The 22222-nt window shown below is 44.4% G+C and overlaps 1 protein-coding gene across 1 annotated transcript in view; it reads right to left on the bottom strand.

Moving 5' to 3' along the window:
* The window catches only part of GNB5 (G protein subunit beta 5), a 62473-nt gene that overhangs the window by 29508 nt on the left and 10743 nt on the right, over positions 1 to 22222 (bottom strand). The window contains exons 2-6 of the mRNA XM_029575144.1: positions 11787 to 11923; positions 8877 to 8918; positions 6694 to 6770; positions 3487 to 3619; positions 713 to 856 (exon numbers count right to left, since the gene is read on the bottom strand). Of these exons, the coding sequence (XP_029431004.1) occupies positions 713 to 856; positions 3487 to 3619; positions 6694 to 6770; positions 8877 to 8918; positions 11787 to 11923 (533 nt within the window). The remainder of the gene's footprint in view (positions 1 to 712; positions 857 to 3486; positions 3620 to 6693; positions 6771 to 8876; positions 8919 to 11786; positions 11924 to 22222) is intronic.

The following is a 22222-nucleotide window of genomic DNA, read 5'->3' as shown; positions in this document are numbered from 1 at the left end:
CAGGGTGATAGCTTCCTTAAAAACTATTACTTTTTTCAGGCCAGCCCAGTGGCTTCTGAGTGTGCATGCGGATTTGGAGTTCCTGTCTGCTGGGGTTGGACCTGTGTGTTCCAAGGAGGAGGTCCACTCGGAGCCTGGTGGGGGAGGGGGGGGGGGCAGTTGGCTGCCACTACTGAGGTGGCCTCTGCTGGCCCAAGAGTTTGGCAGAGGATGCATCTCAGACGAGGCAGTGAGGGTCTCCTGAGCCCCCCAGTCACGCCCCCTGGAGAGGGAGGAATGGCATGCTTTGATGGCTCAGAGACCCAGACACGTCATTTCCCTCCCCCCCCCCCCGCCAGATGATCCTCGGTGTGTAACATATCTGATATCAAGCAGAGGAATAGTTGCAAAAGTGCTGGGGGTTTGTTTAAATTATTATCCTATGCGAAAGGAGGAGACGACACTGCCATCCAGATGCGAGTCTGAGCAACGTCATGGCTGACGTGACCGTCCTGCATACAATGAGATGCAGCATCCAGAAGAGGGGGCTTTAACAATCAGCTGCTGCTCCCAGAAAGCAGGCTTCTTTACCCTCTACCAGGGCCGGTCCCCTCCCAGGGCCAGATGGCTTTATTTTTCTTAGCACGGGGACGCTTCCGATTCCAACTTCTAACGAGCATCAGCAGGTTTCTGTTCTTTAACTGCAGGGGTTTCACAATGTCAGCTCTCTTACCCCAGACACAAACGTGTTTCCTGTTTCAGAGGGTGCCAGGTCTAGACACAGAACATCAGCTCCGTGCCCATGAAAGCTCTGCAGGAGCTGCCCGCTTTCTACATCCCAGAGAGCACACGTCCCGTCTCCGCTGGCTGTCAGGATCTAAAACAGGACAAGGGCACAACCAAGCATAAACATTTACACGTTCAACTTACAAGCAGCCAGCATGTCCGCACTCTGAACCGAATACTTCTCATGCAGAGTTTATGCCTGACCAACATCCCCCACCCCACATCTCTCCCCACCAACCACTAATAAATCAAAACCATAAAAACAAACCGAGATCTCATTTTTTCCCTTCAACATGGAGATTAGCAGAGGAAAAAATAAGATACATTCACTGCAATGCAAAATTTTTGATTCCATAATACCAAATTACTGTGCCTCAAGCCTATTTAGATTTTCATAGTGGAAAATGGCAAATGATCATTATAAAAAACAAGGTTACATCTGGCCAGGAGTTATGGGGTAATTTTAAAGTCATTTACGTTCATAAAACTGTGTTTTATATGCATGAATGGCTTATTAGAAACTGTGCTGGCTTTTGCGTGCACAAAGTATGCATTTGAGGGGGGGGGGGGGCTGAGCTTGGATTTACCTGTAGTTTTCATTGCAACAAGCGTGCACATTAAATCCACACATGCAAGTCGCGCCGTGCCAGGAGCAGGTGGACCTTTGTGCGGGGAAGTCTGTGCACGTACCTTGGCTTTGAAAAGGTCTGAGAGTAAAAAGCATCCGCAGACTTTGAAATTGACCCACTCTGTAACCCAAGTACGTCATAACCTCAAAAAAGCAGACCGTGGAAGCTGGGGGCCAGGGGAGCAAACACAAGCTCCGACTGAAGGAGAAAATGCAAAAGGAGCAGGTCCAAGCCTCATGGCAGTCGCTTTCACACTGGAAGACCTTGTCTGCCATCTGGTGGTGACACGCAGTGCCACAGTGGCCATGGGGAGGGCAATTTTCAAAGCTGTGGCTCTTCAAGCTGATTTTCAAAGGGAAATGCCTTATGGAATCTCCCTTTGAAAATGCCCTGGGGACTCTAACCTGCAGGGTAAAGTACAGGGGGAGGATGGTGAAAACACGCAGACATTTCAAATGAAATCCCAGTGCATACTCTAGGACAGGGGTGGGCAATTCCAGTCCTGGAGGGCCACAAACCAGTCGGGTTTGCAGGATATCACTAATGAATATGCATGAAATATATCTGCATACACCTGAGGTAGAGTGCATGCAAATCTCGCTCACGCATATTCATTAGAGATATCCTGAAAACCCAACTGGTTCGCAGCCCTCGAGGACTGGAATTGCCCACCCCTGAACCACCTTTTTTCCTTGCATGGGGGAGGAGGAATTTTCAAAGGGCTTCTCCCCACAAAAGGTAAACACCCATTTACCCATGAAAATTACTTTGAATATTGCTCCCTGGAGAGCTAAGCAGAATTTCCAAGTGTCAGCGAGGCTGAACTGCTCCTTAGCAGATGGAAAATTACTTCAGCATAACACATCATGGCAGTTCTCAGGAGAGAATAACTTTCAGCCTTAGAACCTGAGGATCTCTCTAAATATCCTACAGCTTCCCTCAAATTCTTCTAGGAGGAACCAGACTGTGGTTTATTGAATGCAGACTCCATCAGCATTTACGAGGATGGAACAAATATCCTGCTGTGGGCTGAGGGTAGGGGATGAGAAGAAAAGAAACCTACAAAATTACAGGAGGAATGAGACTGCAGCACCGCAGAGGAGACAAGTTCCAGCCGATGCAGAGAATTGTGCTGGAAGTGACAAGGTTCAGCCCCTCTAATAGCAGCAGCACGATCAATGTCCGAGAGGCAGCCAAATCCCTTCCCGCAGGCCCCGACGGGTAGAGGTGCCGTACGTCAAGCAGGCAGAGCCAAGGCTCAGGACACCGGTGAATCGCAGGATTAGAACTTCCCGATCAGTGCGATACTGTGGTGGCAATGCTCACAACAGCCTGGGTACTCATAAGCCACGCGACGATATTAGCACACACACACGCTTCCCGCGAGCTTTCAAAAGAGAAAACTATCCATGTTGCTCTCTCTTTGAAAATCAGCAAGGGCAAAGAGCACATGTTAAAAGCACCCCCTGTACCCAGCCCCTGCTATATGCATGGACATTGGAGGGGAGGGAGGTATGGCTGCCGTTTTCTCCCTCTCCAACCTAACCACGCCCACAGCGACACCTGTTTAACGTGGCTGAGGTTACATGCACTAACGAACCAACTACAGACGTTTTGCTGCATCTTGAAGGGCGGCCGAAAAATGAGTTAACATCTATAGAACCAGTTTTTTCTTTTTTTGAACCACACAATATGGACCTTCACTGTGTTAAAACTAAAATGATAAAACTGACCCCTATGAACCATAATTGAAGTTAATTAAAGTGGGTTTTTTTTGTTTTTAAGTACGTCAACCCTGAGCAAATTTAGAACATGAACAGTACCTTGAAAGCTCTTAGCAAAGCAATTCCCACCATCCCGCACGTGACCTAGTCCTATAATAAGAATGTTTTCCCGAGGGGGGAGGGGAAGCAAGGAAGTGTCACACAAGAAAAAACAAGGGCAGAAGAACTGGCAGAGATTCCATGCCTCGAGCTCCTGAGCAAAGCACAAGAGCAGGTTGCTTGCAAAAAAAAAAAAAAAGAAAGAATGGGCAAGGCATTATGACTTCTAGAGAGCTCTCTCAACCACCAGGGGCCAACGTTTCCTTTACCTGCATGTCGGAGTTTGTGAAGCTGCACGCTGAGAGGTAATTGGTGTGCATCGCCACGGACTTCTTCTTTGCAGCCATGTTTTCATTCTTATCAAAGGTCAGGGGGTACACGGAACACTTGTTGTCCAGGCCACTACAAAAAACCCCAGCAATAACACAAAAAAAGAAGAAATCAGAACACAAGAAAAGACATGGAAAAAGTAAACAGCAGCTCAAGTTAAGAATTGTATGGACCAGGTTCCCCCGCCATGCTTTAGACTTATATAAAAACATTTCCTAACACAGAAGTGAATTTTCAAAGGGGTTTCACACGTACAAATAGCATGTATATGCTAGTTTATAATTCTCGGGCATATGTACGGATTTTCAGTTTCACGCACATCTGTAACTAGAGAAAAAGGGGTGTTCGAGGAAGGGGTACAGAGGTACGCACAGTAGTTGCTATTTTGTAAGCGATAATCGCATATACATTACTGAACTTATTCCTACACTTTTACACCTGCTGACTGGCACAAGTAAAATAGAATTTGTCTATTGTCCACAGTTTTTGGTGGCACAGATCTGGGTGAAGTGGTAGTGGTTCAGGGTGAAGTACTAGAGGGTCTAGATGAACTGGAGATCGACTGGGTGAACTGGTGGAGCTACCGACAAGCTGGCGATTCCACATACTTGCATAAAGGAAAACTGGGACTTACCTGCTAAGTTTTGTTCCTGGAACACCACAGTTCAGTCCAGACAAGTGGGTTTTGCATCCTTACCAGCAGATGGAGGCAGAGAAAAAAAAAAAACCCAGACACTGCTGCATAACTGAGAGTGCCACCTGCAATCCTCAGTATTTCTCTGTCTCCAGCAGCTGGTAGAGGTGCAAAACCCACAGTCTGGATTTTAAAAAAATAAAAGAAAGAAGAAGAATAAAGAGGAGAGAAGAAGAATTAACTCCCCGAGGTGATCATTTCGCACAGTGTAACTTATTTTGTGCACAAAATATATGCATGTATTTTTATAAAATGGGTAAAGAAAGTAAGTGTTTAATTGCATTGGAAATATATATGTGTGTACTGAAACATGTACATACTTTCAGAGCAGAAATATGTGGTATTTTTAATCTCCCTGCATCCACTAATGAATGCAAATGCTGTACTGGGGCTAGGTTTGAAATGATATTAGATAGAAAATTTGGTAGTGTTCCTATATCAGTGAAACAGAACAAATCCTAGGCTTATTAGGTTTATTTTCTCCTACTATTAATAAACAACATATTGTATTTTATGAAAATTGAGCTGAAGGGCAGTCATGAAGGCACACTGCAGCCAAGGATGAGACTGAATATAGTCTAAGAAGCCATTAGCAGTTTGCTGGACAATCCGCTCCAAAATCCTCCTCTGGGAACTGCAGAGCACATTTGGATTGTGCCCAGGAGCAGAAACTATCTGTGCTGTTGGCTCATCCTAAGGTGGACAATCTGACCTTGACAAGATGAATGTCGGAATCAAAATCCTGAGCAGTGCAAGATTTCCAAGGTAGTTTAACAAAAAAATATTTTTCGCTCCTTTAATCTTGCCATTCTTACTCTCCACTCCCCAGATGGCATTCCTGGGTGGCTCAGGGGACCCGTGTTAGCCTAAGAGCTGTAGGGATGTCTCCTCTGAGGGCAGAATCAATACCAATTATTGGCCAGCAGGGGTCAGTGACATAACAGCAGCTATCTTCCCTCCCTTCCTGGGCCAGAGTGCACCACAGCCGCGTGTTCAAGTCCAACTGATCCCTGTGGACAGGAGTTTCGAACCCGGATCCTTTGTGCTACAACAGGCAATGCTATGGCCTGCAAAATACTGTCTTTTTTTTTTTTAAACTAGTGTACAGCCAGGAAGGCACTCACACCTTACTGGAGGGTCTCTTGTAGTGTCTAGCAAGACCATGCAGCTGCCTTTCTAAAAAGGCAGCTGCATTCTTCAGTCCAGTTTTCCTACTAATGACTGTATGCAGGCCAGTACAGACGGACCTTACGTCATGCACCCCCTTCCCCCAACTTACCTCTAAGCACAGCGATCCCTCCTACCAACGAAAGTGGCTCCAGAACAGTTCTCCCTTTTTTTTGGTGGTATGAGCTCTAGCACAGCACCCCGCTGGGCCTCATTTAGGCAGGATTTTGCTGCCCCCAAAACTCTGGCGCTCTAGGCAACCACCTAGCTTGTCTAATGGAAGCACCGGCCCTGAATGCTTGCACTACTCTGGAGTGGAACGGATGGCCCTTTTGGCGAGGCCCTGTATCTACTGCTTGGCGTCCTGCACGGCACTTCCCGGGTTCTGTCTTGTACCTGAAGCATCCTCTCTCTTTTGGTCACACTAATGCATGCTGGAGAACCAGTCAGAGACACTTAAGTAGGAGTAAAAGTAGAAGGGACTAAGGACTTGGGAAGAGAGGAGAGGGACTCTTCCACCCACCTCCTTTCTGCGCAAGAGACACAGAGGCAGTTGCCAATTTCAAATGGGATTTACACCTCCCAAAAAGAAGAAGAAGAAAAAAAAAAAGGCACCTAATTTTTTTTTTCTTTTTCTTAGCTGGATAACTTGACTCAAAGACCAGGACAAGTCTCCCGCTGAATATACTTTAAACTCGCCTCGCTCAGATAACTTTAACTTACGGTTATCTGGGTACGCTTGGCTTGATCCCTTTAAAGCCACCCAGCTAGATTTGGAATATATCCGAATAGACTAATGAGGAGGCTCTTGCCCAAACTTCCGGCCTCCTAGGTCCACATAACCTTGCTGGACAGTATGTGGCCGGCACTGACCTACTGGCATCAACCTGGTTGGTTTCTGGGGAGTCGTGGCCTGCTGGCACCAATCCAGATACCCCATGGGCTGCAGTACTGTTAGGTCATGTTTCCTTTATCTATTGGGTTCAGCGTAGGGGGTGGCCTTTAGTGTCTCTGCTGAAATGAGTTGTGCCCCGATATTCTTGGGACCAGCTCACACATCTCCCGAACAGACCCTTTTTAGCTGCTGTTCGGCAGAATCCGCATTTCCCCAGTCACTCACTCTCTGGCACGCCAAAAGACTGGGGGTGAATTAACCCCCTCCCCCACCCCTTCGGAAGATCTTACTGTCCTCACTCGCATTACGTGAAAATATCCTGCTCTCACCGTAGCACCGATGAGAAATCCTCCAATTTAAAACGTCACTGGCGCTTCTGTAAACGCTTACCCACAGGCAATAGCACATCCGGACGGGGCGTATGCACAGGCCATTACCCAGGTACACGGCATGGTGACTGCATGCTCCTGCAACAAACCAGGAGCCTTATTATTGAAGGAAACCTCAAACATTTACATGCTGATGGTCGGACGTTAGCTATTGTCAGGAGTCATGGGGATGTGCAGTGCAGATGCAGATATCTGCAGAACTGTGCAACTTGTACTTGAGCTTTGAAGGATCCTGGGATTTGCAGAGATGCCTTCAGAAGCATCCCCTCCCATAAAAGGTCTCTCACTGGATCGTAAAACAGCTTTCTTTGGGTTGCTGAATGAAAGGCCTTGTTTGGGCAGGGTATTGCAGTTAATGTCAGCCTTGCAAAACGAAAACTGATCTCATGAAAAGCAACCAGTAACATTGCCCACATGCAGTCGGGATAACTCAACCTGAATGTGGTACCTTTGGGCATATGAACAAAACCAAAAAATACCTCTATACAACATAAAAAATAAATAAATAAATTAAGAGGCCCTATCAGTAACTGCTACTGAGCCAAGCAGATGCTTTATCTACCCAGTCCTGAATCCACTAGTCCAAGTGACTGGTGCAAGCCTTGCCCAAGTAAAAGATGGAAATGACCAATCCATACCATAGACAATTAAATTCACTTGACTGCTGCCTCTGCTATAACATATTGGCCTTTTTTTTTTTAATTTGCAACAAACTGGGATAACTCATAAGGTCTTTAGCACGAAACACTGCCCCAAGGAATTTTGCCCCAGAAGGTAAATCTGAAAGGCTCAAACATTATTTCTAAGGTTGGATTAACAGTAGAGTTTCAAACATTTTTGTGCATTCTGTTTCAATATATTTTATTACATTTGTCCCTGCTGTATGGGGGCCAACGTACTATAGTGCGTTAAAGTGGGGACCATATTCAGCCGTTGAGCGGCCAGATAAGGTAGCTGGATGCACCTATCTGGCTAACAGGCATATTCATGGTGAATATACTCAGCTATCTTAAAAGTTAGCTGACTAACTTTAGACCTGCCTGCAGTGCGGCCACAGTTAGCGGGTTAGGTTCACCAGCTAACTCCACTCCTCCCCAGAATACCTACTGCCTGCCCCAGGCATATCCAGCTAAATTCTAGCCAGATAAATGGTTATCCAGCTAGAATTTAGCCAGATAAGTCGCCAAATATCGTGGCTAAGCCATTTAGAAGGATAACTCTTCAGTTATCCGTCTAAATGACTTTTGAATATCTACCCTGTGGTGGCTTATTGCTTATACTAACAGCTGATGTTAATGACATGCAAATGAGGATGATGGTAAAGTACATGTGAACTTTAACCTTGGATGTTATTTGAAAAAAAACAAACCCACCTCCCCAAAATTGGTTTGTATTAATGTATCTGTGATGCAATAAACATGCATACTTTTTTGCTGTGCTAATAGGTAATGAGCTATTATGCATCTCATTAGTATAGTTTTGCATTAAATCTCTCACGAGCTAATATGCCTGTGTTAAAAAGGATGACAACGCACATAAATCAGGCTGTGCACGTTAACAGTACTTTAATACCCAGCTTCCTATACAGCCATATATAATCCAGCGGAGGAGGAGGTCTATGCTGTTTGCATTTACAATGCTAAACATAATCTGGATTCTAAGAGCCACCATTCTGCCTGTCTGTGTTTAAAAAGAGAAGTGTCAGGGTCGGGCACTGAAACCTCACACCGGTGCCTACGCTCATCCTGTTAGAAGAATGGGAAACAGACCTGGGAATGTACGTCCTCGAGCTGAAACAAGCAGGACCCCCAGAGAAGGGTCGCCCTCTCTGTCTGAGCACGAGGGCAGAATTTCCAGCACCGCATTTCCGTAGGAAAAAGCAGCTACGGACAGGCGGGGATTTTTCCTTTTGTAGCGATGATTTTACTCCACCCTTTAGTAATAGACAAAACATCAAAATGTTCCCAAAGGGATCATGCACAGGATGTTAACCTCCCATCTCATCCACATTCTCAGTCACAAGGCCGAGAAGGCACCGATCTTCATCTCCTAGCCCAAAGCACGCACTCGGATCCTTAGCTAAAAGGGCGAGGTAGGATCGTCTCCGGCTTGGTTTGACCTTTTAGACTGCCTGCAAGCTCAGAAGGCAGCATCAATCAGAGCAGAACAAACACACAGACTTACCTTGTTCGTGGTGAAAGCATCCCACACTATCACTTTGCCATCCTGAAATGCAAAAGGCACAAGCAATGATGTAAATGAAAGTCTTCTCAAGGGAGACTGCTCCAAATGAAATGCAGACTTGACCAAAAGCCAACAAACAACAGGTTTATGGGTAGGCGCACTGTGTCAGTTAAGAATCACCTTTTTTTTACTCTCTAAGAATTGAAAGTTGTCAGTTAATATCTTTATCTTTTTAAATTCCCAACAGCTTTTTTTTTTTTTTTTTGATTTGGCAATTTTCTCCTGGAGCTTTGTGCTCCCAGCTCAGTGGAAAGCAGGGCTGGGATCTGGCACCATGAGCTCTTATTTTATATTCCCCCCCCCAACTTAAGTTTAGTTTGATCATTGCAACCACCGGCTGGGGGCCAGGCACAGAGGTTCCTTCTGGAACCCTGCAACCACGGGCTCTAAATCTGGCCACCAGGTGTCGCCATTGTGCGATGACTATGACTCCCTCCCTCCCCCCCCCCCCCCCCCAGGGCTATGCAGCTTCTCCCGGCCCTGGCTGACCCAGGACGCGGAAGACCGAAGGCGGGCATTGAGCCCACGTCCCTCCACACGGCACTGCACCGGGTCCCCCATAGTTCTTTCAAAATACAATAAAAGGGCCAATTGGAGAAAGCTGCCACCTAGTCTCAGAGCTGCACAGAAAGAACAGGTAAACTGGGAGGGGAAACACTGTAATTATTAAAAATACTCTTCAGCATGTGTAAAACATTTTTTTGTACTATACTGCACACTTGGGATTACAATGTTTTCCTTGCTGTAAACATGTTTCACCCGAGATAAGCAAATACTTCAAATAAACCTAGAGAGGGCAGGCTTCAGACAGTTTTGACAGCTGTAGGGGGTTTGTTTACTCCCAGACTGAGTGAGAAGTGGCTTGGCCATGAATTTCCCCATTCAGGTCTCTATGTAGGCATTTGCGTGGCTAAAGCAGCATTTTCCGTGTGGAAACAGGCTCTGAAAATTGTCTATCCTCCCTGCAGAGGGGATGAGGAGCTCCTTAGGGTGGCGCTGGAGAAAGGCTTTAGCACTTAACAGTAGGGATGTGCAGACCAAAAGTTTAAGTTCATAAGTCCATAAGTCGAATGGGGGTCCCATTTGCGGTCAATATGGACTTATGGAGAATTCCATAAGTTGAGTCTATGTCCATATGTGCAAATAAAAATTTAAAACCCCTCACCCGCCTTAATCCCCCCCCCCCCCCCCCCCAAAGACTTACCAAAACTCCCTGGTGGTCCAGCGGGGTCAGGACGCCATTCCTGAACTCCTTTGCAAGGAGCACGTGACGTCGGCGTCACGTCAGAGTGACGCGGCGTCGCGTGATTCCCCTGGGGTTCGCTCCCGGAACCCTCGTTGGGCCCAAAAGGCACTTTTGGCCAGCTTGGGGGGGCCTCCTGACCCCCCCAAGCTGGCCAAAAGTGCCTTTTGAGCCAAACGAGGGTTCCGGGAGCGAACCCCAGGGGAATCACGTGACGTCGGCGCCACGTCAGAGTGATGCGGCGTCACGTGATTCCCCACGCGTCGCTCCCGGACCCTCACGGAACTTTTGGCCAGCTTTGGTAAGTCTTGGGGGGGGGGGAGATTAAGGAGGGTGAGGGGTTTAAATTTGTATTTAGATCAACAATCGCGATTTCCAACGTATTCAACATAGCTATGTTGAATAAGTTGGAAATCCGATCGTTTACGCCTCATCTTTTTTTTAAGTCAAAAAAAAAAAAAAAGTTGCGTTTTCCATTTAAGTTCAAAACGAATGCACACCCCTACTTAACAGGTGGAATTTTGCTGGGAAAAAAGTCCCCCAGGCAAACAGCAGGTGCAGGCCTGTACATCCGCTTTTTCCAACCCAACTTTCAAAGGGAAATTTTTCCCCCTTTTTCAAAACAGATGTGAAGACTGCAGGTGAAAAGCACCAGCGGACTTTACACTGATCAGCAGCGTAAATTGTTCATATACACGACTAGTACCCAAACTTAAGCTGAGCTTTGTTTTAACTGCACTGCCAGCACTGGAAAGATTTGCATCGCAAACGGACGATGCACTTCTGGGGACTTCACCACAACCTGCGCATTGGGGCGGAATGGAATCGGCTGCTACTTAGTGCATCTGGGTTGTGCTCCCTAAAGAATAATGCTTGAATGCCTTCTCCTCAAGATAATAAATCTGTACACGGTTCCCTCACCTGACAAAAAACTGACTGCAGTGTCTGCAGGTCGGTAGATGAACTTTCAAGACCTCACAGGCCTTTTCTTCAGGCTGTAAGGAAGAGGTTTTCCTCCCTACAAATTGTTACAGAGCGAGTCTTCTCACAGCAGAGGTCACTGAGCTGACATTAGGGATTGTAGTGCCTGGGGTAGGGAAGTTTATCTGCATCCTCTCTACCCCAAGCCAGATGACGCTTTTCTTTCAATCAATTTTCTGCGTTCCAGGGGCATTGAGCCTCTCGCCCACACCTAGTTACAGCCCTGGGGGGGTGGGTGATCTAGAGGTATCCATGAGAGCTCTGTGTGGTCTTGAAAGCTCATGTCCTACATGATATGCAACATCCTTTTTGTCGGTCCCCTAAAAGATATCACAATCTAGAGAGACTGCAATTTCCTGCAGGTCCAACTCGACTACTCCAACTCTGCGGCAATTCACGGACCAGAAGCCCGTGAAGAGCGTTCCCATAAAAAGGGTTTGCTGGAGCCACATTCGATTAGAATGAAAGACAGCGCACAGAGAGGCTGAACTTTTGTGACTTCGAGTCATTTTCAGAGTGAGTCAAGTCTCACATTCAAACGTCTGCTTCCTTTTACCTCAGATTCTGCCTCTCCTCATGCATTTCTACAGCTCTTTTAAAAATGTGGCTCTGGGAAGTTTCTTCACCTGAGAAGAGCTGACGATTCTTCTCTTATCTTTGCACCAGTCCATGCAGAGCACTTTGTTTCCGTGGCCTTTCAGGGTTCTCCTCGTCTTCATCACAAACTGGCCGAGAGCCTCGACACGCTCGGCTACCTGGTGAACTGCGGGCAGTGAAGAGAGGGGGAGGTAAGAGTGCAGGTCAGCCCCAACTTTTCAGCCTCATGGGCTCCAACATATTCTATAACACCGGCCAAAAACACATTCGCTCAGCAAAGAGTCTCAGATTATGTTTAGCAAACAGACTGTCCATACATCCCACTGTACATGGAGAGGTGACGAATTCATAAAGATTAAGGAAACCAGGAGTGTCTCTGGTCTTTTTTCTGAGCACATCGCCTAGAGTTTTATTGGTTGAAAACAGGGGGGAAACAAAGAGCATCAGGAGAGGGAGGCAGAGCAGTCTAGGAGCTACAGCACTGGCCCCGGGACATGCAGCGTGGAAACCTCCCCTCTGCCACTGCCTCTCGTGACCTCGGGCAAGTCACAGGGTGGACAGTTTTCAAAGCCACTTCCATAGATACAGAGCGATTCATGCGTGTAAACCGGCAGTCTGGCGATCGTCCACCCTCGACGCGGCAAGGGTATGTGTGGCACCCCACACAGCACCCAGATTTTATCCACAGTTACAAGAGGTGATCCCAGGGGCATGCTTAATTCGGGGAGATCAACAATGCACACAGAGATTGCATTTTCAAATCCATGCATGTTATTTTTCATCTAAAAAGAACCTGTACAAAAAACAAGTAGAAGAACGTACACCTATCATGTTGCAAAGTGAAAGTACTCAAAAACACTGTCCCAATGCCTTTACCTCCCTGTACCACTCAGACTCAAGAGAAAATAAAATGCTCGCCTTAGTTGGGCTTCAGTGTTCAATAAATAAAAAGCTTAACCTGGGAGCACTAAAAACTTGAGTGTGCATTTATTTATACCAGAGGATTAAAACGCAGGCTGCTGAAAATGCTGCAGACACCATGGAAATCTTGGGGCAATGAACGGATAGCTGGGGGCAATGTGCTACTGGTGCCCTACAGAGAGATGGAGATTCCTCCGAGTGCCTACAACCTGCCTCTGAGAACCTGCAGCTTTTCCAGAACTCACAGGTTTATCTGGCACACTTTTTCTAATAAAAGGTAAATCAAACATCTCATTATAAGATATGCAATGCTAAGTAAGCCCAAAGGTCCATCAAGCCCACCAGCCTGTCTCCAACACTGGCCAATACAGATGAAAGGCCCATGGATTCTAAAAGGTAGATCCATTCCTTGTGGCTCACTTCCAGGAACAGCAATGGTATCCCCCCCTCCACGTCTACCTGGCTAATAACAGTTTATGGACTTTTCCTCCAGGAACTAGTCCAAGCCCCTCTCAAACGCAGCTACGCTAGATGCCGTGGCCACATCTTCCACCAGGAAAAATTCCACAGACGGATTGAAGAAGTGATTTTTTCACTCACTGCACAATTTGTTGGCTGCTAGTTTCATGGCATGTTCCTTGTTTTAAATATTATTTGAAAGGGTAACAAACTACTTCCTGATTATCTGTCCCACCCATTATTTTATAGACCTTCATCAGTCATCTCTTCTCCACGCTGAAGAGCTCCAACCTGTTCAGCCTTTCTTCATAAGAGAGCTTTTCCATCCCCTCTCTCAGGTTTGTCGCTTTTCTCTTTACCTTTCATGGGTCCACTTTAACTCTTTTGAGGTGGGGGCGACCAGAAGGTGCTTTAGGAAGACCACCACATTCTGGGCTGCTTGGAAACCAAAGCTTTCAGAGGAAAACAAAGGGCAGGCTGTTTACTCAGCTCCACTTCTTGAGGAGCATTAGGGGCATCGACACGCAGAACCCGAGGGATTTAACGGTGCAACACAAGACTCAGCAATTGCTCCTTAAGAACACAATTAAACAAAGATCACAAAAAAAAGTTAAAAAACAAATAGCCTGAAAACTGCTAAGGAATTCCCATTAGATTCCATTTTAAGGGGGACAGGTTCCAGGAGCCTGCACTGCGTGCAACGTAAAATGGCTTATTTTAGCCTATGCACGGTGCAGCAGTTCTCAGAGGGAAGCAACCTCTGTTCCCCTTTGAAAAGGAGCCAGCGCAATGTGTGCGAATTAAAAGGATCCATGTACTCTGCAACTACTGTGTGTGGGGGCAAGACAGCAAGTGGACACGTGCTGCCGTTCTCTCCTTGGGCTACACCTTTGTTTAATGTGGTTAAAAGTGTGCATGAATGCTAGGGAACCCATACAGACTTTTAGATGCCCTTGAAGAGGGCAATCTGCAGTCAGGCCGTTTTGCCTTGTTAAATTTTCCACCGACACTGCCCTGCCCATGTTCTGCCATGAGGAGCTGAGAATGCCCCGAGATCTCGCAGGCCAGTTTCTGCCTTCTTGCCCTCCACTGCTTCCTGACCTCTTCGATACACCTAACCAAGCCTCCCCCTTTACTTCCAAAGCAGCACTGGCCTGTTGTGCCTTTTGACAAGTTATGATAGTAAAGGCACTAACCTGCTACAATGACTGATGTGCACTATTTGTAATTTATGAGTGTGGCAATAATCCCATTGGGGTTGGAAGAGAGAAGCTTATTTCTTGCTCCTGGGAGAGCTCCAACACATGAATTCTTTTCTGTGTCAAGGAGAAAATGACACTACAGCTACCCCGATACCAGCACTAGAGCCTGCCCCATGCACGTCAGAAAAAGCAGAACCAGATTTCTAGTTCAGCACATAAAAACAGACATAACCCAAAGCCCTGTGGTGTTATGCTGGGGAAGGGGACTTTGAACGAATGCACTTCAATGAAAAGTTTACTTTCTAAATTTGCTGGAATTCACAGCTCAACAAGAGTACGACAGTTAATTCACTGCATCGCTCTGGTAAAATAAAGGACATTTTAGCATGGCTGTCGGACCTCACACTGCTTTATTTTAGGCACATTTGCAATTCCTTGATATAATAGAAACCAACAGTATCAAATGTAATGACAAAGTTGTGTCCTGCTTCTCTTGGGCGTCAACAGGAAACCATTATCCAACATCAACTGATCATTCTACTGATCTTAACTCCTCATCATGCATTTTGTTAGCATGTTCAATACTTTGTACACATTTTGATTTTATCCTTTACTTCTCTTATTTCTTGCCAGGCACAGTAACATAAAGCACAGAATATGATCATAAGGCTCATCTAGTCTGCCCGCTTTACTACCTGTTAGATAGTCTTCTGGCTTTCCTCTCACTTCTTTGTAGCTAAGAATCTTTTGTGCCTATCTCTGGCTTTCCTGAATTCTGTTTTGGCCTCCACCAATTACCTGGGAGGCCATTCTCTCTTTGGCAGCTCCTAGTACTTGGCATATCTGGGAACTGTTCAAAAAGTGAAAAGACCTCACATCAAAATCTTCAACAATTTAAATAATTACAATTCCACAGGATGTCATCCAAAGGAGGAAAAAAGACCTCAGAGCCTCTATACCTGTTCTCAATGGAACAAAATGGTATTCAAGAGGTTGTGCCAATCATAGGTCTTAAAACCTCCAACCACCTTATTAACTTTTTATTATGTTCAACATTTTTTTTATTTATATCTAAAAAAGTTTTTGAGAATTCAATAGTTACTAGAGTTGAAAACAGTGAAAACCTCACATATTTGGTGAAAAATTCAATATTGCAAAGATTATAATGAAAATAATTCTCTCATATGTAATGTCCAACAGCAGATCTAAAAAATAGGTTTCACTTATCTGAATCTTGATGTTTGGTATGTTAATCTTCAAATTAAACATAACTCTGGTCCATGTTGAGTTTAGTAAACAAAAGGAAATTGTCAGACAAGAGTCTGTGATCTTTTTTGGGTCGGCACAAGCTTCTGTTTAGCCACCTTGTGGATTGTTTGCTAAACTCAACATGGACCAGAGTTATGTTTAATTTGAAGATTAACATACCAAACGTCAAGATTCAGATAAGTGAAACCTATTTTTTAGATCTGCTGTTGGACATTACATATGAGAGAATTATTTTCATTATAATCTTTGCAATATTGAATTTTTCACCAAATATGTGAGGTTTTCACTGTTTTCAACTCTAGTAACAGTGTTGAATTCCCAAAATTTTTTTTAGATATAAATCAGTAATAAATATAAAGAAAAAAATGTTGAACATAATAAAAAGTTAATAAGAAACATAAGAAATTGCCAAGCTGGGTCAGACCAAGGGTCCATCAAGCCCAGCATCCTGTTTCCAACAGAGGCCAAAGCAGGCTACAAGAACCTGGCAATTACCCAAACACCAAGAAGATCCCATGCTACTGATGCACTTAATATAAGTGGCTATTAACTAAGTAAACTTGATTAATAGCAGGTAATGGACTTTTCCTCTAAGTACTTATCTAAACCTTTTTTGAACCCAGCTACACTAATCACATCCTCTGGCAACAAATTCCAGAGCTTTATTGTGCGTTGAGTGAAAAAGCAGTTTCTCCAATTAGTTTTAAATGTGCTACTTGCTAACTTCATGGAATTCCCCCTAGTCCTTCTATTATTCAAAAGTATAAACAACAGATTCACATCTACTCGTTCAAGAGGTCTTTAAGAATGAAAGGTCTATCATATCCCCCCTCAGCCATCTCTTCTCCAAGCTGAACAGCCCTAACCTCTTCAGCCTTTCCTCATAAGGGAGTTGTTCCATCCCCTTTATCATTTTGATTGCCCTTCTCTGTACCTTCTCCATCGCAACTATATCTTTTTTGAGATGTAGCGACCAGAATTGTACACAGAATTCAAGGTGCGGTCTCACCATGAAGCGATATAGAGGCATTATGACATTTTCCATTTTATTAACCATTCCCTTCCTAATAATTCCTAACATTCTGTTTGCTTTTTTGACTGCTGCAGCACACTAAACTGACGATTTTAAAGTATTATCCACTATGATGCCTAGATCTTTTTCCTGGGTGGTAGCTCCTAATATGGAACCTAACATCAGCAAGGGTTCTTTTTCCCTAGATGCAACACCTTGCACTTGTCCACATTAAATTTCATCTGCCATTTGGATGCCCAATCTTCAAGTCTCACATGGTCCTCCTGTAATGTATCACAATCCACTTGTGATTTAACTACTCTGAATAATTTTGTATCATCCACAAATTTGATAACCTCACTCGTCGTATTCCTTTCCAGATCATATATATATATATATATATTTGGATTTTCAGAAGGCGTTTGACAAAGTTATATATATATTGAAAAGCACCGGTCCAAGTACAGATCCCTGAGGCAGTCCATTGTTTATCCTTTTCCACTGAGAAAACTGACCATTTAATCCTACTCTCTTTCTCCTGTCTTTTAACCAGTTTGTAATCTACGAAAGGACATCCCCGCCTATCCCATGACTTTTTAGTTTTCTTAGAAGCCTCTCATGAGGGACTTTGTCAAACACCTTCTGAAAATCCAAATACACTTCACCTACCGGTTCACCTTTATCCACATGTTTATTAACACCTTCAAAAAAACGAAGCAGATTTCTTAGGCAAGACTTCCCTTGGGTAAATCCTTGTTGACTGTGTTCCATTAAACCATGTATTTCTATATGCTCTACGATTTTGATCTTGAGAATAGTTTCCACTATTTTTCCCAATACTGAAGTCAGGCTCACTGGTCTATAGCTACCTGGATCGCCCCTGGAGCCTTTTTTAAATATTGGGGTTACATTGACCACCCTCCAGTCTTCAGGTACAATGGATGATTTTAATGATAGGTTACAAATGTTAACTAATAGATCAGAAATTTCATTTTTTAGTTCCTTTAGTACCCCTAGGATGCATACCATCCGGTCCAGGTGATTTGCTACTCTTTAGTTTGTCAATCTGGCCTACTACATCTTCCAGGTTCACAGTGATTTCGTTCAGTTCGTCTGACTCATCACCCCTGAAAACCATCTCCGGAACTGGTATCTCCCCAACATCCTTATTAGTAAACACGGAAGCACAGATTTCATTTAGTCTTTCTGCAATGGCCTTATCTTCCCTAAGAGCCCCTTTAACCCCTAGGTCATCTAATGGAGGTTTTTTTTAAGACCTATGGTTGGCACAACCTCTTGAATACCATCTTGTTCCGTTGAGAACAGGTATAGAGGCTCTGAGGTCTTTTTTCCTCCTTTGAATGACATCCTGTGGAATTGTAATTATTTAAATTGTTGAAGATTTTTAACTTTTTGAATGGTTCATTGTATAGTCTCATTTGCCTGTACCTTTTTTGGATTTATATCTGGGAACTGTCCAGGTTTGACCAGAAGACTCAGGAATCCTAAAGGAAATGCCAGAAAAACGCTGGGTACTGCAGCGGCCCACATAGGCCCTGGAAGAGGAAGTTGTGTCGTGTGGGCCCATGAATAGGGGGGGGGAAGGAGGAGGAGCAATCACAGTGTCTACAAGCGCATCAGAAGGAGGGGGTTGCTGTCATCCCTGGATCTGCCAGCTCAGCCCAAGAAGAAGCAGGAGCTGCAATGGCCCATTGGGCCAAAAGAAAAAGGAGTCCCATCAGCTGCATGGCCCAAAGGAGGAGGCTGCTGCTACTTCTGTTAGTGGGTTTCAGAGGAGGGGGAAAATGAGTGAGTGTCGTTAAACAGAAAGAGATAGATCGAGAATGTATACCTGTTCAGCTTGGAGAAGAGACGGCTGAGGGGGATATGACAGTGGTCTTTAAAATCATGAGAGGTCTAGAATGGGTAAATGTGAATTGGTTATTTACTCTTTCAGATAATAGAAAGACTAGGGGGCACTCGAAGTTAGCATGTAGCACATTTAAAACTAATTGGAGAAAGTTCTTTTTCACTCAATGCACCATTAATCTCTGGAATTTGTTGCCAGAGGATGTGGTTCGTGCAGTTAGTGTAACTGGGTTTAAAAAACGTTTGGATAAATTATTGGAGGAGAAGTCCATTATCTGCTATTAATCAAGCTGTCTTAGGGAATAGCCACTGCTATTACTGGCATCGGTAGCATGGGATCTACTTAGAGTTTGGGTACTTGCCGGGTACTTGTAGCCTGGATTGGCCACTGTTGGAAACAGGATACTGGGCTTGATGGACTCTTGGTCTGATCCAGTATGGAAATTTCTTATGTTTTTACATATGAGTGTGTGCCAATGTGAGAGAATGAGCATGTGTGAGTGTTAGAGGGGCTGTGGTGGGGAATGAGAGAAGAGTGTGAGTAAGCAAGGGTGTGTCAGAGAGTGCAAGGGTGTTAGAGAGAAAGTGTATGTATGTGTGTGGGAGAATGATAGGAGTGAATGTGAGTGAGCATGCGAGTGTGAAAGAAAGCGTGACTTGGAGCATATGAGTTTGTTAGTGTTTGTATGAGAGAGAGGAAAATGTTTATGCCTAACATCCCTAATCCCACCACTCACACTAACCCGTGACAATCTCAGGGTGATCAGAAATCCAAAGTTTCCAGGTATCTATTGAAACTAGAGTGCATCAGAATTATCTGACATTTAGAAAATACTTAAGAGGAGAGTGTTGCAAAGATTGAGGAGTGCCAGGTGTCATCGACCGTGTGGAGTCTTTGCTAGCCTGGTTGCATCCTGTGACACTGATGGTGACGTCATCTAAGAAGGCCATAACTGCTCTGTTAAAACCCGGGTGCTGCGGCGTGCAACCACCGGCGCGCTGCCAAAGCTGCACACAAATAGGCCCTGGAAGAGGGAATGTAATATTTACACCTCAACCCCTGCGTCTGCTGTGGTTCATGGCCCCCATGGACAACCATCTGCAGAGAATAGGTGAGTTTCCAATTAGTGACTGTAGTGGGAAATCACTTTCGGGAGCCTCCGAGTCCTGGCATTAGCGAGCACCTCCCTATCCAGCAGGTACTTTCCCTCTGCGATGAGAGGCCTCTGGTAGATCCAGAATCTCTTTGTGGGGAAGAAGCAGTAGCGGAAGAGCTAGTCATGGGGTTATGCCTCCCGTGTTGGCTACTGCGGTACCTGCAACACCTCCTCTTGTTTCTGAATGCTTCCAACTACCAACGGCTATCTCTATGACCTCTGGCTCTGGAGAAGTTATCTCAGAGCCTCTTAAATGTTACCCTTTCAGGTTTTTGGAGGCTAATTGCTAAGCTCGATCAAAATCTGTCTCAGTCAATCCCACAGCTCTGCTCTTTTGCAGAAAAATCTGGATCCACCTTCGAGGCACATGGGAAGAGAGACTGGAAGACCTTGAAAAAAAATCACTGTCTGCTCTGAACTCTCAGGTTCCACTACTACAAAAAGCTGGATTAGCTCATATTAAGCATAGTCTGTCTATGCATAATGACCTAGAATCTGTTTAAAGCTAGGAACTTGCGATTTGTTAATTTTTCACGTACTAGGCTATTGCCATCAACTGAAATGTTTAAAAATAATAACTGAAAGAGATGCTGTATCTAATAGGGCCACTTTAATTGTCTCGTTCTTTGCTGAACAAGACAGGGATTTACTTTTTTCCCCCAAACAGTTTAGTAATAAGGATTTTTCTTTTTGCAGGCAAAAGATCTCTGTATTTCCTGATGTCTCTCGTGCTACACAAGCTCGAAGGAAACATTTCCTCTCTCTGAAAAGTAAGGTGTGGGCTCTAGGGGCCTCTTTCTTCTTAAAACGTCCTCGTAGGTATTAGTTTTCAGTCCAATAGGTTTATTTTCATAGATCCCATGCACCTGGAGACTTTCATAGCTAATAAGAGAGTGGAGAGAGGGGGCTGGAGTGTTAGCTAGAGGGGGAGGATAAATAAGCTTTGTGAAATTGAATGATACTCATTATCTTAGGTCTATTTCTTGGTTATGTGTTTTCCTAAAAATTATATTCTCCTTATTATCTGTTTAGACAAATGTTTTGCAGGGCTCATTTTTCCTTCTTTATTACTGCAATTTAGCAATCTTTTTTGTTACTGTCTGCAAACTAGTATTTCCTTATGTTTCACTGTATTAAATGAAAACTTAAAGATAAAATTAGAAAAAAAGAAAAAAAAAGAGTTAAGGCACATTTGTGTTCTTCTCGTTATTGGGAGTCTTATCTGTTATTTAGTTTTACTGGTGCACATCTTTTAGTGGACCTCGGTTTTACTACATTCATATTGATGCACACTCAACTCACAGTATGAAAGAGGCTTTTTAAAAAAGTTTATACCATTTATTTGGGTTTGTATTTTCTTTATTTAGAAGGCGTGTTCACCACTTTGTATGGGCTATACCCTCCCAAAAAATTGGCTTGCTTATTATTTATTTATTTAGCGTTTTTCTATACTGGCGTTCAAGATTAGTATCACATCATGCTGGTTTACATTAAACAAGGGGGTGTAAAATAAATAACTAAACAGAACTGTAACAAGTGTAATGAAAAAAACTCTGAAGCTACAATAAAACAGGGTGGAGGAAAGTCTAAAGGAACTTAACGGTAAGAACTATTATTTACAGTATTATAAGAACTTAAATATAAAGGCTTATAAACACTTAAATTTAAATTAAATTCCATACTTGTGCCCACCCTTTCTTACTGTTTTTCCTTCTCAATCCCAATACCATATCATCAAATGTTACAGAGAACAAAAAGACAAGAAGGATATTGCATAGGGTAAAGTAAGTTGAAAGTGCTAGGTATTAATTTTCTTTATGTGTATTTAACATTTTTATCATTTCAAGGAAAATAAAAATGAATAGTTTAATAAAGAAAATAATCAGATGAAAAATAATTGATTTCCTCCATTAAATGTTTCTAGAAAGACAAGGGAGGCTAATTTTGTAACATTATAGGTAGCTTATACAACAGCTACACACTTAGGGGCAGATTTTAAAAGATTTATGCGGGAAGGTCACGTGACACCTTGACGGGAGAGGATGTGATCCCCCATCGCGGAACTCGGGCCCCGGCTTCTCGATCCATCCAACCCCATCAGATACGGCGCTGGCTCCCGGATTATTGACGGCTGGCTGCCGGTGACCTCGGGTAGCAAAACGAGCCCTCGGCGACGCGCGCTGGGAAAAAAGGGAAGGAGAAAGATAAAGAACGCGAGAAGGCCCGTGCGCCTAAAACCAGCCAGGAAGTGGGAGTGGGGATGCCGGAACAAGGCATGTTAGCAGCTAACAGCACGGCGGAATTAACCGCAGCCGTACTCGCTGCCATAACCCCAGAACTTAAAAAAATATCGGAGCAACTGCAAGAATTAAACACGAGGATGGTGGCATTTGATCGCCGTTTCGCCGACATTGAAGCGCGGGTGTCTGGGAATCAAGATGGCCTCCACGAGGCGCAAGCAGACATTGTACATCTAAAAGCTGAAATAGAGAAGCAAGCCCATAAAATCGAAGACCTGGAGAATCGCTCGCAGAGAGCAAATTTAAGGTTCATGGGGCTGCCAGAAAGTTTGTTGG

Source organism: Rhinatrema bivittatum, chromosome 13, assembly GCF_901001135.1.
Source record: "Rhinatrema bivittatum chromosome 13, aRhiBiv1.1, whole genome shotgun sequence".
Taxonomy (NCBI): domain Eukaryota; kingdom Metazoa; phylum Chordata; class Amphibia; order Gymnophiona; family Rhinatrematidae; genus Rhinatrema; species Rhinatrema bivittatum.
Note: the sequence above shows the minus strand (reverse complement) of the source record. Positions and strands in the feature narration are given on the sequence as shown.